The sequence below is a fragment of the Adelges cooleyi genome, unplaced genomic scaffold (genome assembly GCF_023614345.1).
Source record: "Adelges cooleyi isolate 19-005CV unplaced genomic scaffold, UGA_ACOO_1.1 ACOO_flye_CR_arks_rails_tigmint_CR_PRNA_9, whole genome shotgun sequence".
NCBI lineage: Eukaryota > Metazoa > Arthropoda > Insecta > Hemiptera > Adelgidae > Adelges > Adelges cooleyi.
The window spans coordinates 12,161,438-12,180,864 of record NW_026096579.1 but is presented as its reverse complement, the minus strand read 5'-3'; the positions used below and the strand labels follow the sequence as shown (position 1 = coordinate 12,180,864).

General features: G+C 32.4%; 1 protein-coding gene across 1 annotated transcript; it reads left to right on the top strand.

Annotated features, from left to right (window-relative positions):
• Nucleotides 1–124: 124 nt before the first annotated feature.
• Nucleotides 125–18,780, top strand: LOC126847205 (endoglucanase E-4-like). The gene is made up of 9 exons (XM_050587339.1): nucleotides 125–596; nucleotides 8,345–8,555; nucleotides 9,999–10,094; nucleotides 10,279–10,461; nucleotides 12,089–12,266; nucleotides 12,381–12,543; nucleotides 14,098–14,262; nucleotides 14,359–14,498; nucleotides 17,098–18,780. The coding sequence occupies exons 1-9, from the start codon at nucleotides 567–569 to the stop codon at nucleotides 17,375–17,377; spliced, it is 1,446 nt and encodes a 481-aa protein (XP_050443296.1). The 5' UTR covers nucleotides 125–566; the 3' UTR covers nucleotides 17,378–18,780.
• The last annotated feature ends 647 nt before the right edge of the window (nucleotides 18,781–19,427 follow it).

Here is a 19,427-nt window from a genome sequence, read left to right as displayed (position 1 = left end):
GTTGTTACCTGATAGTGAACGAATTCGTTCGGGGCGGTTTTCATTGGCCTTCGCGCCACCGCCGTCGTTTTCAGCTTGTAATAATTCGCAGGAGCGGATACCGCGTTGGGCGACGGCGTTTGCCGTTCGTTTGACAGTTGGACCGCCACCGACACCGACTAAACACTTCCACTAACTCCGTCGCCGATAATATATAATCACATTTAATAATAATACAAAATAATAATATTATCTCCATTCCGTCGGCAACCGGTGCCGGAGTATCGTCAGCCATCCGTCCGTGATCGGTTTAATATATATAATATTATATTATTATCTTGTCCGCAGTGTTGTTATTGTTGTTGGTACTTAAACCGCCGTTATTTTCCGAGAGAAGCGGTCTCTCTTAGCTGTTGTTATGGACGAGACGGCGCCGAGAATGATAGCAACGAAAGCTGATGTTTCAGTGTTGTCTGCGACTTTCGTATAGACTCAACAGAAAAAAAAACAACCGTCGACTTTGAACTTTAATCTACCTAAAGTCACGTCTAGTGGTGCACATAGCTATATAGATTTGTTTCGCCATCATGAAGTACAACGTCGATGCGGCCGGCCAGGTACAAAATAATAATAACTCATCATCAATATTGTTTGTTTTTTTTTTTACTTTAACTTCAATAAACTACAATGCAATTTGTTTATTAATCGAGTTAATTAATACAATTGTACGTAACGATAAGATAAGTACAGAAACCGCTGTAAGTGTAGTAGTCCTTAAAAATATTAAATCGGTAAAAATTAATTTTACATCGGTTGAATTGTATTAAAAACGAAACATGAAGAAAAAACTAAGTTTAATTACAATTTTTTAACGAGAAGTCCGAAGTCGAGAAGTATAAAATGTAACGTGGTAGTAATAGCCTTTGGTGACTTAAACTGGCATTTTAATTACATGGCAAATTTTATTTTCACCGAGAGGCTTTTTAATGTATTTTAATTTTTTATAAATAATTTAATTAGATTTACTGTAATAATAATAACAGAAAATGTATTGGTAATTCAAGTTCTGATAGCAATACTTTTTAAACAGCATCCATAATTTTGCACATCTATTTAAGTTAGGTTGCTTTAATTATTCATTGAATCGTTTTGTTTGCTCCTCGGCGTAAAGCAAGTTGAATATTTAAATATTACAAGCTTTTAATTAAGGATTTGCATATTTTATTAGCAAGGAATCAATAGTTATACTACTATGCGTTGCAAACCTTAATAAATTCAACATCAGTTAATTTGAATATTCATCATGTTCATTAGTGGCCCATTTAAAATAATAATTAAAATATTCGTATTCCAAAGAAAGATAATACAGTATCATTGATATCCATAAGCTTTAAAAAAAAAAAAAAATACCTACATTTTTTGTATTTTTTTCCAGTAGACTCGTTCTTCTATTTATATTTTTATTGTACCATAGTTTTATGATATGATGATGATTACAAAGTATTGTAATTTTAATCAAACATTTATTTATCTGATTCTACATAAGCGTCTATGTAAATATCCACGCGTTAAACATCATAATAACATTTGTAGTATATTATGTGAGGTCATGACTCGTGAGCAATATGTTTTGATGTGGACATTTTATACAAAGTTCCAGGAAAATATAATCCCTATAAAATGTTGATAAACATCACATTTTAGATCATTTACATAATACATTTAACGACTAGGTACCAGAAATAGTTTTCAGCAACATGATAATGTATACAGTATTTAGTTAAGGCTTAAGCACGGTTGACTATACAGCTTACATTTAGAAGCATTTATAATTGGTGTTTCTCGGAAAAAGGCTTTAGTGTTATTAGAGAATATGGGAAAATCTTAGTTGAGTGTAATAATAGTTTTGTATAATATGTTGCCACCAAAGGTGTAAATGCAGACCCGTTATTGTTAACATTATCCAACAAATTAAGCTTATTGTCAATTACTGACAATATAGACAACTTTTTATAAAGTCATAATTGGTATTAGGTATTAAAGTTTTAGTTTTTATACCTAAGCAATATAAAAAGATGTTATCTTATAGAACAAACACAGTTTCATTATTATTTCAAAGAAATTTAAATTCTACAAATCGTTGCATTGTATTGAATCTTACGAATGAATTCAAACCAAATTAGATTTAAACAAATACGAAACTCATAGAGCAGAATAATACACGATTCTAAGTATTAAAAAATAATATTAAAAAGTAAAAATATTTGTATGAGTCGTTACTAAAATAGTTGGTTCATTGCGGCTTTTTGAAGTTTTAATAAAAAAAATGTAAATAGAATTATCAAAATCAATTTATTGCAACAGGGTCGTTTTTCCCTTGAATTTATTAAGGACATTCTTTTTGTGTCTCTTCAGACACGGACAACTTTTTGTGTTTTTTTCCGCATCGACCCTTATATTAATATAATATACACATTTTTTTTAATGAAATTAAAACTACTAATTTAAACTACTCTCTCTAAAATATAAGCTACACGAGAACGGTGCTTTTAAACGATTTTATTCAAAAAATGTGTGTATTTTGAACGGCCAGTAATTGTTTTGTTTGACTTTGTTGATAAAAAAAAATATGTCATTTTACTGAACTTAATGCAACCGAACGAGAAGTTGTTGGAAAAAATTAGTATTCGAATTGACTGTAAATGTATGGAACTATGTATGTAGTTTTAATGTATATTCAAATGTAAGCATAATAATATGAATAACCGCATGAAAAATATGTTAACAATTTTATTTATAAGCCCCGTCGTTCCCGGCACGATACCTGATATTCTCCATGCTGTCATTACTCGAGTATAGGTACCCATGTTTAACAATCACCACACTTAGGTAGGCGGGTGAGTGTCGATGCTATAAATTCATATGGTTTCTTCTGAATAATATTATGTACCTTTTACTTATTGCCTATCCGAATTCTCCGAAATCGAGTCAAGTTTGTGTGTATATACCTTGACACATACCGGTAGCTGTTGTAGACTAATTGCGGTAATTTTTACTACCGGCGTCGCCGTAACATTTTTTTTTTCTGACTTGAATTATTAGTTTGTTTGCCGTTTAAAATATTATCCAAAAGCACAAAACGTGAACGCACCTGTACAAAGTATTTTATGTGATGTGTTTATTATGATCTATTGCTAGTGAAGACTAATGTATTTTGATGTGATGTGTAGCAGTTATTTCGATGTGATTTATCTCATCGTTTTTCTAGCTACGACGGGGAGTCAAGAATATAATATAATCGTTTCTACAATGATGTGGTTTTTTGTGTCTGTGAACACAGAGGATATTATCTTTTCTCAACCACTGCACTGGATCGAATCTTTTTTCTAGCCCCTTATAATCGACGAGAAATCGTATCCAGTTGGTTACTTAGTTGAGTGAGGTCAAGAACTGAACAATTTGCACCTACTTTTTTATTATTATTATTTTTTTTTTTACTTAAACGGAGATCAGTTTTATTTTTAAAACTGCCACGGACTACGGGTGCATCGAGTATTTTTTTAAACTCCCGTCCGGCAATTAAGTGAATTTGATGTGCAGCGTTAATGCTAAAAGCCTTAGTAAAAACCACATGCTTTGCAGTTTATTGAATAAAGAAATTTATCGGATTTCTAGCAGTGAAATCCAAGAAAATTGTGTATAGAAAATTACTGACGGTTTTAGGTTAATTGGCCCACACACAATAAATTGCTCAAATCGATAATGTTTATTAATTAATGTTTTTCTATGATTTTCCACTGACTGGTGAATGATGATACCTTTAAAAATAAAATAACCGTATGTAAATATTTATAATGATGCTATTGTGGTTGTTAATACAAATTTAATTCCTGGAAACATTAATCTATCTTGATGTTCATAATAAATATAGCGAGGCTGGACAAGTCAATGATTCATATCGATTGAAGGTCAAATGTGCCAATTGCTTATTATGATTAATCAAGTTACAAGTTGAAGTTTAATCAAATGTTAGGTAAAGTGAATTAAACGGAAATCTAATCTATTAAAAACATTGAGGTACCGGGTTTTATTTCCGCAGCACAGACGTTGTTCGCCCTCTCTCGTACAAGCTATGGTTTTTTTTGAAAGGGCGTTATAAATAAGAAATACATATTATATCCATAAGTGTGATATTAATCAGTAGGATAACATGTAATTGTTTTTTTTATAAATTAATTATAATTAAAAATAATACCATAGCGCGCATAGTTATTACAATGTCCCGTTACACATACCTTTAGTAATTTAAAAACAATTGAAACATTAGAGTAGTAAAAAAGTCAATGTGAATAATTGTAAAGTATTGCAGTTGTGATTTGAATCGTCCGTCCATCATCTATTGCAAGTACTTAAAAAGTGATAATGACTATTTAATCGTAAAAACAATAATAAAAAATATTTGTTTATTGCACTTTTAAGTACTCTATGCAATACACTAACAAGGACTCGCCGGAAAAATGAAATATATTGTTTTCAGAGTATAAGCTGCATCGTACATCGAAAAGGCATCAAGTGAAACTAGTTAAATACCGACAGCCATATATGTACAATTCACCTTTAGGTAATGTAGATGCCTTGTGTTTCATACCGCTTCTGTTTTTTTTTTTTTTTTTGTTTGGTAAAACACAGATACAACATACAATGAACGACGAGCGGTCTTGAGTATAATAATAATGTTATTACATACGAATACGAGTTTGGTCAATCGCCCGAAGGGGTCGGTCTACTTGTACAAAGTGATAGGTGACGACGGGAGACCCACGGTTACATCTACGGCTCAAGTAGCTATAAATATAAGCTAAGCTTTAGGCGTCTGCGGCCTATTAGTTGTACTTTGCGGTTACTTCAAAAATACATCCACAGATTTTTTTGCGAAGTAATAATCTATTACTTGTTGAAATATGTCATGTATGTAGACTGAACGATTTGAATTAATCTTGAAATAAATGTTAAGGTCCTTTTAAATATGTGTAAAAGATATGCTGAGTTAGCACACACATGAAAATGTACATTTTATTATAATAAATAAACAATCGACATTTTGCTTTATTATTTTAGTAAAAAGTCACTTTATCCAAGAGCTTAAAAAAATTTCAAAGTTTTACCAGACTAATGCTGAACAAATTAGAACCCCGGGGGTAGGGGGAGCGGAGATACAAAAATTCATTGGATCAAACTAGCAACGTGAACGTGTGTAAATACACCTAAGCCACTCTGTCATGACATCTGCTTATGCACATTTCTCTATTTCAATATTTTGGTAATAGTTAAAAAAAAAAAAAAATTACAAATTATTATTCAAAGCCGGTAAAGTGTAAAACACATAACTACCGTAGTGTTATCACTGTTATGAACATGTATAGTTGTTTTTAAGATTTCGTTAGGAAAATAATATGTTTACAAAAGCTACGCTTACACTGAACGTTATTTACTACTTTTTCAAAATTATTTCAGATTTTCAAAAACGATTAGCCTAAAACAACGTGACTAAACATCGGTAAAAACAATAAGTACATTTTTTTTTTTTTGGAGAAATTAAGTGGTGTATAGTGGAAACATACTTAATGGTGTACTATTATTACAGTTTATAGTTTGTGTTCTGAATACATTTATACAATTTCATTGTATATCACCGTCTAAAGTTAATTGTAATAAACGGCTATTGTCGCATTATTATTATTGCAGTGCCGAATAAATCCGCCAAATTTATTGTAAGTACACACATGTATGTTTGCAGGTGTTCGAAAAATACATCCGTCATCGGTTAAGTTCAATGCACAAACCCCTGCGCCGTTTGCGCCTGTTGATTTTCGATACTTTTCGAACGGCTGTCAGTGATGATAATAATAAATTACCCATCGATCCGAAGATCCAACCTGTTTCTCAAGGTCATAATCCTCCTTGTGTCGCGTGGACATCAGATAATAATTAGCGGGACTCAATCAAATCTGTGATATTTTACTCTGAGGAACCGAACATCTAATATCAGCCATAGCCGTTTATGTAATTTGTTATTATTGTCTGATTCCCAAAGCCAGCCACATGGTATATGTACACCATGATTTCGTTTTATAACTATTATCTATCATATTAAAATACAGGGTGATCCGCAATCGTGTTGTCGTATTATTATATTAATATAGAACATTGTTCTGTTTGTTATTATTGTAACGCTCAGCGAGGTGTAAATTTAATGTGAAAAATAAAGATCAATATATTTATAATAGAAAGTTGAACAGACCATTTTATCCGACAACAAGCGCACCGACGGCCAAGATTGTTTAGGTGAAAGTATCCAATACATACTTGAAGTGCTGTTAGATTTTTTAAACTTATATTTAACGGCAAATAGTTGCATTGAAACGAATTGCATATTGTTACTTTATGTAATTCGAAAGCTAAAATATAATTAGTCTATTTTTTTGTTAATACGAAATACGATTGCATTACCTCGGAATAAAAACAAAATTCTAAGTACATTTTTTTCAAAAATCTATTGTGTTTAAATATGACGAATTAGTACTTTATCTTGAATAATTTGTTGTCAAAATAATGAAAATATTTTTACTTAATTTGAACGCTTGAAGGAACCCCGAGGAAATCAGTTACAATTTTAAACAATACCTTGGAATGAAATGGATCCAAACGTTCCAAAATATTTTATAACGGGTTATAAATGTTTTATTTAATTAAATATTTTATCTATTCAGAAATACTATTTTTTATAGATAAACGTAGAAGTATATAATATTATCAAATTCCATTTAACAAACATGTTAACACCGTCGATTTTCATTAGAAAATCGTGGTATGTATGTCTACAGATCAGAGTCTGGTTTGTTAGAAGTACATATAGCTTTGTGTTTTCAATCAAAAAGGATCAATATACATTTTTGGCAAAAATTAATAAGATAACGAAACGTGTAAATTAAAACATCATTTATATTGTGTAAAATAAAATGTTACACAGAACAAAAACAAATTATGAGGATTTAGGTTAAAAAGGACAACACAAAGCATTTTGAAAACTATCAAAATATAAACTTTAAAGATAATTTGCCAATTGTTGAAAACATTGATATCAACTCTTCTTGGCCCAAGTCACAGGTATCATTAATTTGGTGTTTTATTCCTTGTGACACTTATATACACTGTACATACTAAAACTAGGCAAAATATTGAAAGTCAATATGTTTTTTAGGCAACTTTAAACAATAAATGCTGTAAATGTGTATAATATATTTTTAAGGTGGCTTTATATGTACATGTATACTGTTTGTTTGCTAACATAACAGTAGTATAGTTTTGAATTAAAATTCAGTTTTTTGATAGAATTTAAAACTCTTGAATAAATGTACCTACGTATAAGACGTCCTCTAAAGTTGTACACAGAGTGGAATAGTTTTTGAACTGTGTAATTTTTAAACGCGATTTATTAGAAAAAATAATAAATCATTTAATAATAGTGATTAATGTGATTATCGTGATCGACAATAGGGACGAGGGATTGATTGACAATGATTAACGAATAAAAGAGATACTCACGATAGGTGGTAAGACATTAGTTACAAGATGGTGTCAGGAATGATTTCGGGGTCATTATTGTTCGAATCTTTGGAACACATTACCGAGAAGTACTGCCAAGGTTCTATTATATTGAAACAATGATGACGTGTTATAGCAGCACCGTAACTTATCGTCAAAGTGCAAAATAGAGTTTCAATTTAAATCGCCTGATGTTTGCCTGCCCTGACGATGTCCAGCTGTCTGCCGACTGGTGTGATACAAAAACAAAAACCTCTTAGTTTCTCAGAATAATATTATTAACATTTTGCGTACCGCCAGATTTCGTAGAATTTATATAGTTTTCATAAGTTTCTAGTTCGTGTTTACCGGCCTTGTTAATTTGTTTTATTGATTACATTAAGCACATAGTGTGTACATTTATACATCTAAACGTTTCTATCATCGGCTTGTCGATTTGTTGGGCACATTAATTAAATATTTATACTGAATTCGTCTGTTGGGCAGAGAAGCTCGAGTGATATTTGATAAAACCGTTTGCTATACCGACAACGCACATATACATAGGTACGACTTGAACTTGCCAACGACCATTGTCGTATAATGCTTAAACGGAGTTTACTAATTTTGCGGTCGTCTTAACGATTTCTTTGTAGTGCCCTTAAGTATTGACCGCGACTGCGGTGCAGTCGTGTTGCGGTCCAAGACGTGTACAATTTAATATTAAAAAAAAAAATAAAACATTTTATCCATTGTAAAATTACAGCGTTTTATTTTTCAGATGAAAAACGCAATTTTGACAATGGTGTTTTTTGCCTGTTCCGCTGTACTGTGTTATGATTACGACGAGGTGTTGCGGTTGTCGCTCATGTTTTACGAGGCCCAGAGGTCGGGTCACTTGCCGGCCGACAACCGCATAGCATGGCGTGACGATTCAGCCACCTCAGACCGCGGGCAGGACGGCGAAGACCTGTCGGGCGGGTACTACGACGGTAAGATAATGATTAATAAACATAATCAAACGTCTAACAATATTAATAGTAATACACCGTCACTCATGTTTTGTGTGTAATAACGTCTGTGGCCACTCCGGCGTCATTAACTCTTAATCAGAGTTGGGAAAATTCTTATTCCAATACAATTTTCACAAGTTCACACAATCATTCGAATCAAATATGATTGTATTGATTTTTCATGATTTTCCACAGGCGAAACTAAGGGGCTAGATGGTTATACCTCTAATTTTGATAATATAATATCACGTTTTTTGGTAACGTGGGGTGGACACTTGCCCCCAGTAAACCCCCTGGATCCGCACTTGATTTTCACTCGAATAACGTGTCATCAAGATGATTATTAATTAGACAATGTTTTATTCGAATAATGTGAGAATGCGCATCTCTTCTTATAATAACGGCGGGGCACATATATTTTACACCGGCCGATCTCTGTAAACAATAATGAAATTTAAAACTGTTAAAAGCGCATTGCCCGAGTTAAGTTTCTGAACTCATTAGCCAGGATATCTCTTTACGGCCACGGGTAATAATTTTGCAGTCCGACGGTACCCAACCGTTTTTTTTTTCTAGTGTTATATTTGTTCAAGAGCCGTGTTAGTCTGTCGCCTGAGGGTTTTTTTTGTGACGTAATTCTTTTTTCCTAATTATTCTTTCGAAGAAAACCCTTAGTATTTTATGAAGAAACTACCCCGAGGAAAATTCTACCACCATAATAGGTTTCCCGGAATTTGATGCAAAAAAAGCTGATAGTTTGGGTAAAAAAACAAAACTTTCAAACGTGGTTAACAGTATCTCAAAGCGACTGTCTCAAATAATTTGTGGCTGTTTTTCTCATCAATCGCAGTTAACAACAAAATTAAAACTATTTTTCAGATATCTGTTGAATGTAGCCCCGCACTAGATTTATCTTCAGTGTAATTTTCACGCCTTAAGTCGTAGACATTTGCTGGAAAAACAGAAATAAAGAAAAGGGGAAGGGTTTTTGATATTTTAAAGTAAATCGATAGCACTTTATCCGAAAAATATTCCATAAAAGTTTGGAATTAATTTGACTATTTAAAAAAAAAAAGTTGTAAGTTGACAAAATATGTATATTTTTTGGTTTTTTCCCTCGATTTTTGAAGTTGAAGGGGTGATTTTTTTTAAATTTTAGGCACAAAGTATTTTTGGCTTTCAGGTACGAAAGATATCGTAGGTCCAGACACAAAATAGAAAAAAAAACTTTATTTTAAAAACAATATACTTTATCAGCTTTGCACTTGTTTTAAAATCTTCTGTGGTACCGTTGTCACAAGTTGTGACTCACAACAAAAGTAGTTGGCCGACCCATAAGGTTGGAAGAAAATCTATCAATAGCTTTGCTGTGCTAATACGCTTACTGTTTGGCACTGAATAGTGAATCGATATTAATTTCAGCCGGAGACTATGTCAAGTTCGGATTTACAATGGCGGGTACGACGACGATTTTGGCGTGGGGTTGTTTATCGTACAAAGACGCATACGAAGAAGCAAGTGAGTACCGTTAATTGTCGCTATTGTTTGTTGCACATATTATAATATTGTCAATACAATAACAACCGCGTAACGGTGGTACTAAGTATTATTATTATTATTATTCGCCGCGACGCAATAGCAGCACAGTTATTACTTGTTAGTCACCTAGAGTATGAAACGGTTTTTCTTTCATGTCTTACAGATGAATGGGAACACATGTTAAGTGCCCTCCGATGGGCGGCCGAATACTTCATTAAATGCCATGTCAGCGAATACGAATTTTACGGACAAGTGGGTGACTTCACTTTGGACCACAAGTTCTGGGGCCGACCCGAAGACATGAACATGTCCAGGCCGGCTTACAAAATCGACAAAGCCCATCCGGGTACATACTATATTATATTTTAATTCGAATTATCAATTACCTGCTACGCTCAAGTGCGGTCGTTAGTTTGTATTAACTTACTTCGGTAGTTTATCGCCAGGCTTATGTACCGTCGTTAATGCGAATTAAGTTTGCGCATTAGCCATTGGACTTATATCATCATTATAATATATCTTTACACGCCTTGATGGCTTAACACTGCCATCACAATTTATTATGGCTTATAATGGTTGGTTTATATATATATATATATTTGCTTTGGTTTTATATGCAATGTGTAATCACTGAATTAGATTCCATTGAAGCAATCTAATTAAATATATAATTAAAACGTACACTACAGTATAAATAACAACAATTTTATAGCATGTATTGTGTATCTTAAAATCTGATTACACAATATAAATATTCTGAGACACAACTAACAATACATTTATCGATTAAAATACAAATTAATAATAATAATTGTATTATATTTATCTACAATATGTATGTTTTCAACTGATTTTACCCAATAAGAATTTGTTAACTGCTGGTATTATAATCATGTAAAAACTTCTTTAATTGGGTTTTCATGTTATTCAGTTTTACCTAATTCGGGTACGTAAATTCACATTTGACACTTAAATGGGGACTAAAATCAAGAGTTAAACAAAACATGTATAAAACCGTTAAAGTCGAATTAGGCTGTAATTTATTATAGGATATCTGAATTCAATTTTTGGATTTTTATTTGATTACAAATTTTTAATCCTTTTATTATACTTAACACGGAATATATTATAACAGAGTTCAAATGCGCATTAAGTGTACTTAGTTTTACCGGTGCACGTCCGCCAAACGACCAATAACAATCAACCAATCGAACGTGCATAGTACACGAGTACAATATAATATTATATTCAAGCTTAGGTAATCTGAATACTACTTGCTTGTTATCTCGACTGCCTCACAGACTACTTGGTCGTTGAACGATGAAATGATAGGTTATGAATGTCAGTTATTTTTGCTTTCTTTTCGTTTTCCTTGGGACCCGAAGTTAACAAATTCTTTAATCTAAACGGTAGACTGTGAACGGCGATTATCGCAAATACAAGTACATAGTTAAAATACCAATAAGTTCTTAGCTTCGCGTTGAAGTTCCATTAAAACACAATTCGTTTATTAAATGACAAATTCTTATTCTCAGTATCGGGACGACGGTTTTGAAATGCAATCAAATGGAACAAATCGCGGAGGTTCAGTCGCCGAGGCTGAGTAACGGGGTGTAGCCGACTTTAATTAAAACGAGTACACGTAAGCACGTTTTTTTTTTAATAATATTGACATAAAATTGTCAATAGCCGCCGACCGAGTGAGAGATAATAATTCAATTGAGGACGGATCGAGGTTAGCTTAAGTTTCGAATTTTAATTGGGTTAGGTTAACGGGCAATGTGAAGACGTGACGGGCGCTGAATAGAAATACTGTTTACCATGCACATCCCCCGCGAAACGCCATGCTGCTACTGGCGGTTTAATTATTTTCGTGCGTCGACATGTCTTTTGTTGTAGCATTGTACATTATCAGTGTAATTGTTATTGTTCGCCTATATCGCCGGTATTGATATAAGTTCTCAACACTTCAGGATCCGATTTAGCCGGCGAAACGTCTGCAGCATTGTCAGCCGTGTCCATGGTATTCGCCGACGTCGACGCAAACTTCTCGGCCGAATGTCTTACACACGCTAAGCAGTTGTACAAGTTCGGCACTCAGCACAGGGGATTGTACCACGACGCTATCAAGGGGGCGTCGCAGTACTACGAGTAAGCACCGCGGCAAAACGCCTTTAGATTAATATACATATATATATATATATATATGCCATCTCATCTCGTTAGGGACGCTATTGTTAAGACGTTTAATTAACTTATCAACAGATCGACGGATTACGGGGACGAGTTGACATGGGCGGCTGCGTGGCTATTCAAGGCCACCAAGGAACCGCAATACTTGGAAGACGCCGAATACCTATACGTCAAGTACAGGCTAAAAGGCCGTCCCAACGAATTTTTCTTCAATAAAAAATCCGCTGGCGCCCAAGTAAGTTCCGGTGTACAAGCAATTGCGCGATAACAAGTCATTTCAGTTGTAATGAATATTTAAATTCAAATAATTCACACGCGAATAGCTTTAAATCGTGAATGACTTAAGGTCTGAAAATGAGACTGTAGACAGTACAGTACATTTTTTTTGTTCCTTATACAGGGGGATTCTTTTATAATGGGCCACTCAATATGTCACTGGGTTCAATTAATAATTGAATTTTTATTTCTCATAGTGTTTTATATAATGTGATCTTAATTTTCTACAAATTATTATGTTTCTACCCCCTCCCAAACTAGTTTTTTTTATGGCAACTTTTGAAATTTAAATGGTAACGTATATATTTTTTTTATTAAGAATATTTTACTGAAAAATGTTGACAGGTTGATAACCAATTTTGTGATAAAAGGGTTTAAAAGTTTGGACGGGAGGGGAAGTGCGCGCAGATAAAAATAATACTATACTCCACCACCCTAAATTTTAAACTCTAATGACTTTAAACGTAATTATTCAAAACTGTTAATCGACCAGTCAACATTTTCAGCAAATTATTCTGATTTAAAAAGTAAACAAAATATATACATTACCGTTTGTCCGCATGGAAAGCTTAATTTCATGAGATTAGGTTTAGTTAGGATGTGTTTATATTTTTGAAAATAAATTAAAACTGGACGAACAATTAACTATAAAGGTATAAAAAAAAATAACTTTTAAAAGTACAATATCATCTGAGATAATGACTGATTTATAGTTGGTGGATAAATATTATTTATTAATTGATTATTTCTAAAAAAACATTTGAAAAGATGCCAGTATTAAAGTATATTTAAATAAAATTTAATGTAAAAACATTAAAACATTAAATTAATGTGACTGTTTTGCTATTAATATAATATTATTGCTATGATTTTCTGTATTGCAATAATTGTATTTTAGAAATATTACATTGAATGTAAATTAATAGAATGACCCACCATAGTATTAAAATTGACCTTCCTCTAAAGTGACTACATTTTTTATTTTTATCTAATTCCTATTACTGTGGGGACAGGAAAAACCATTAGGTTATGTAAATTGGGAAGTTTATGTCACAAGTGTATTTATACATACACATAAAATCTAGTTCCGTTTTGAAACGAGTCCGTACAGTATTAGATGCCTCATTAGTTATGTACGCAAATATAGCATTATTAGAATAAAGTATCCGACTAGGATCTTTTTCGCAATCGACTGGAAATCACATTAATCTGTTTAGAGGCCAAATTAATGAACACAAACGATTGTTTAATCAAAGCCATAGTGATTTGAGGGATATAACGTACCGTTAAGAGAGATTTTTTAAATTAATTTTTTGTTTGCAACGATAATATTTATTCAGTATTATTACTATTAAAATTATTTGTTTTGAAATTGTCACATATTATGCTTTGAAACTTAATTATTATCTTAATATTTAACATATTATTTATTTTTTTTTTTTTGCAAACACGTGTAGGTTGATTTGAAATTAAAAAAACAAATAATATATGTTGACGTGTCTTTTTGGCTTAGTTGCTGCTAGCCGAGCTGACTAATCAACAAGAGTACATCGAGTCGGTTCAAAACTTCTGTGACTTCAACGTGTACACCCAGAAGAAAACGCCGAAAGGGTTATTGTACATTGATAAATCCGGAACGTTGTGTCACGCTTCGAACATAGTTTTCTTATGCCTACAAGTGAGTGGTTATTACAACGGTGACGAAATAAATAATAGAAATGGCTAATTTATTTACAAGTTATATTGATAACTTCTTTGAATTGGTTTTGCGCAGGCAGCTGACAACGGTGTGGGACCCGCACGTTACAAAGAATTCGCTAAAGAACAAATCCATTACATGCTAGGAGACGGAGGTCGAAGCTACGTTGTAGGTTTTGGCGAAAATTATCCCACGCAGCCTTACCACGCAGCCAGGTACTGTTTTATAATCATATGTTGAATATAAAAAAATATAAAATGTTATAAAAAATTTACTATGGTAAGCGGTATAACTTTGGTTAACTAACCGTATAAAAATCATAACAAAAAATGTATAGTAACTAAAATAGGAGTGCTATTAAACTATATTTAACTTTATTTATTCATTTAACATTTAAACCTATAATACAATAATAGTGACATGTTACAAATTCCAAATGCTAAAAATCTCTTCAAAAATTACAATATTGAAAATTTCGAAAATTATATACATATATACAATTATATAGTCTTCATTATAATATGTTTTGGCCAAATAAACAATAATAGAGTATTGGTAAGTAGTATAATAGTATAGAGTATCAATTTAAAATTGAGTATTCAAATTAAGTTATACCTACGAATTTGAAATGCCCTTCTTTAATTAAAAAGATGGACTGGCCGGTACCACGTGGTACTGGTATGACACAGTACAAAATATATCAGGCTTAATGTTACAAACGGTTTTATGATGCATGGTTGTATAAATGTTGGGTAATATTAATTATTTAATTAATAATTATACCTACTGTGTTTCTTATACAAAGAAATTATAGCACATGCATAAGTCGGCGAACCACGTATACTTGGTTTAGAACTAGGTTGCTAATTTTGTGGTAGAGCAGAACCAAGCTAATACCCCTAATGAAGGAATAAAAAAAAAGGTTTTGCTCTATTCAATTACCTATTTTATAATCTGATAATCAACTATCGATTTTTTCAATTACAAGTAGTGCACAACCACGCATTTGATGAATGCACTTGCTCTGCCTCTACTCAATCTAGCGCTCTTGAATTTTATAAGTATACATTAAATCCTTTTAATATACTTGCTATGCAATCTGCACGACTCACACGCATATTCAGATGCATTCAGTCAACAAATGCAACATGATTTTTTCTTACAGCATTACACCCATAGCAATCAGTATTCAATTGTAATTATTAGTTAAATTAATAGTTTTTTAATAATAATAATCATTCATATATTATCATTTTACTTTTTGTAGGAAGATAATGTGGGTATAATATGTAGTTAATAGTTAAAATTTATAAATACTTACTTTGTACGCCTTACACTTAATACTCAATTTTATAATAGAATTTTTAATACAGTAATTTTCAACTAAAAATACTATAATATTACTAATAATTTTTACAAATTTAAGTATAAATTGCCACACTATTTTGAAAAATATTCTAAAGAATTTCTGTCTAGCCATTTACTCATAAACATTAGCCGTTAAAAGGATAAAATGTACACTGGTTAAATGAGAATGCTCTTCTATGTGTGAAATTTTAAGAAAATTACACTTTTTTCTTGTTTGTTGAGCTCAGCGTTATTACCAAGTCACTGGAACACAATTAGGCTGTTTTCGTTTTATGAGCTATTGACTTTTTTTTTATTGAATAAAACTCTACACACAAAATATTTTATTTGAAGTAATAATGTGGAATCGAGAAACTTGAGGAATTCTGTCTGAATAGTTTTTATTAACTCTAAGAACTTAATTTTAAAGTTAAGCAAAAGTCTTTTTTGTAGGAATGCAAATATATTGATTTTTCGGATACGATTACAAATATTTATTCGTTAACTTTATATACGTATATCATCAAACACAAGATGGTTTTCTGTATGCATAACGGCCTGGTTATATATATATTATTTATGGTATAATATGCGCTTACATAATACTTGCATGTAAGCAATATAATATATCACCGGTCTTGAACAAATTCCATACAAAATATATTGATTGTATTCTATTAAAAAAGTGGCTACGAATAAGTTGTTTTTGATTAATTTTAATATTATAATGATGAGTTTTGTTTATATCATGTGTATATTTATTAATATGGTATTCGGTTTTAATATAATTTCAGTATTGCATCGAATATTGAATATACAATTGTAAGGGTTCTCGATTAGTTCGTTTTAAAGTCTCAACATTACTCATTAGATAATGTAATTAAGGAAATCCAGTTTTGACAGTTCTGTTGGTAAAATAAAAAATACAAAACAGTCACATTTTCACTTATGTCTATAGACAGAATAACAATAACAGACAACATAGACAAATAACTTATTAGATACTCTGAAAACACATAGGTCATTTATAAGACAAGACGGATGCTCTGCTATCACACGACTAACTCTGTATTATTAATTAACACAAATAAACAATTTTAAAACAAAATGGTTATGTACACAATTTACAAATAACTTTAAAGATACTCTGAAACATACATAGATGCTCTGAAAAACTTAGATACTTCATAAGACATGACTGATGCTCTGCAGCAAAACGACTAACTCACCGTTGGTGGTGAGACACGGCCGAGGTGTGTCTGACTAGGGCTAAATCCCTAAGTCAGCGAATTCCATTCGATCATGGATCATGATAACATGATTATGGTACCTGGTAAGATTCATGATAATTTTGGTTCCCCTCCCTCTGTCTACAATAGCTTACCCTGCATCCGTTTGTCACTGATCTCTGGAACCTTTGGAGCGTTATAGTCGTAGTCACTGTATGTATTTTTAATTTTCCCACAGTTCGTGTCCAGACAGACCGGCGCCTTGTGACTGGGACGCGTACCGCAGTGCCAAACCCAATCCGCAAATCCTTTACGGTGCCCTGGTCAGTGGCCCGGACGAGAACGACAACTACAAGGACATACGCGAAGAGTACATCTACAACGAGGTGACTTTGGACTACAATGCCGGGTTTCAATCTGCCGTTGCCGGACTTAGGCACCAGGAGCTGGTGGATCAGAACCGACGGTTGACGGCAGCTAACCAGGCGGGTTGGGATGCTGTGCACGGGCGCGCCTGACCGGTCGTATCGACTCGCAGCAACAGCCGGCACGCCACGTCGCCGTCCAAGCCCGTACAAACGATTCTTATATTATGTGTGTTGTGTATTATTTTCTATGTATTATGTTTGTCGTCGGTCAACGGGCGAATGCCGCGGCACGGCAGTTGTGCTAAGTAAGTTTAAACGGTTAGTACATACCTATACGTATACACCTAGCTCTTATACCTCAACAAAGAAAACCGACCGTGCCGGTCAAGTAAGATAAGTTCCAGTTGTATCCCTAACCTCATACTCAAGAAATCCAAACTTAATAGTAGAACGTTACATAGTTACATGTTACTGACCTCTGACGATAATACAAATAATAATTTATATTAGTATTAGATCTGCATATTATTACATATTACACATTACTTATTGCACGTACAATACACCTATTATTATAGCTGATATACTTCTATATTGCCGGTCTATAATGTCTGTAAATACATTAATATACGAATATTGTTAAAGATATATTTTATTGGTCAAGAAACGACGGTTTCAATTATTTACTTAAACTCATTAAAATTGATACCAAGCCCAATAACCATAGATATTTATATTGTTCTACATGTCTCAATTATGTGAGCATAGCCTTGAATGAATGTGGCAACTTTCATAGGATTGGCTTATTTTTTTAACTCAAAGTTCAAAAAATATTTTCCTATTCCATATCTAAAATTTGCTTTAGCACTCTTCGCATAGTTTATTTTTCCTTTTTAACTATAAATATGTCAAATTCGTAAAATAAACTAGCAAATCCATCAATAATGTATGTTGAAATAGTTAGTCCTTTTTTCTTATAATTAAGACGCTAATAAAATAAAAAATATGAACAGACAATTACAAACAGATTTAATTAAATTAACAGACATGTGTCCAAAAAAATTATGTTATGTTATCATGTAACGGAGATTATTATTATCCGCTCTATTGAAGATTAACATCACATATTATTATGTTATAGTATTTTTTAAAGTACCTACTCTATTTGTAATTAAATACAATTTAATCTGTCTGCTCTTCAAAACGACTTAAAGACCAAACACTGGATGGCCCAAGCGTGTGACTAGTGCAGTACCTCTTTCTGACTAAATGACTATTAACGATTGTATACAATTTTAAAATCAAAATTATGATTGTGACGCGATCAATAGATTTATGAAAACCACACCGCAACTCAAACCTATCCCTAAAACTCTTAAGATTAATACTATTACTATTCCTAGAATCGATAAATATATTTTTAAAAATATTATTTATTTAAACTCTAAATACACGTCTTGTAACTTTACAATTATTGTATTGTAACCTAACGGCTTATTCTGCCAAGGGATTTTTTTCAATAGAACAAATATTCAGTTAGTTTTTTCATATTATGTTAGTTGTTTTTTGCATGTAATAGCTATTATAATTGTACTATTAATAAATTGTAAAATGTATACAAAATATATCGATTGTGTCAAGTATTATTTTGTTATTTTTTTATACATAAAAAAGAAAGCCACCCACAACACACTCATATTACAACTGATTATACATTTTAGTCATGGCTCATAAAACCCCTCAGTCAACACAAAAGTCAGCATGCGCCAGTCAGCATAAATAAAAACCACTTAATTAAATGTGGATCAATAACCTTGAAGTACTCGGAGAAAAGTATATTCTTATTCTGATATAGATACTCCAAATTATATTGTGATTAAGGTTGATCTGGTTATTTAATAACAATGAAACATGACATAATATAATGTATTATAATTAGACGGTACTTCGTCAGCGACTAAGCGTTGGAGAAGTAGGACAGGGTTAGAACTTGTCAACGGTCAACTATTATTTTTAAACGGTTTTTTTACACAGGCAAAATAAAAACAACAACTATACATTATTTTGTTGAGTATATCTGAATCCTGCAGTTGTGACTTTTAAGTCAGACGTTTAAGTTCAAACCAGTGGATGGTACAAGTTACAACATCTTGAACCGTCGGCCATAGATGGGATTTGACTCAAGATTAAAAATAGAGCA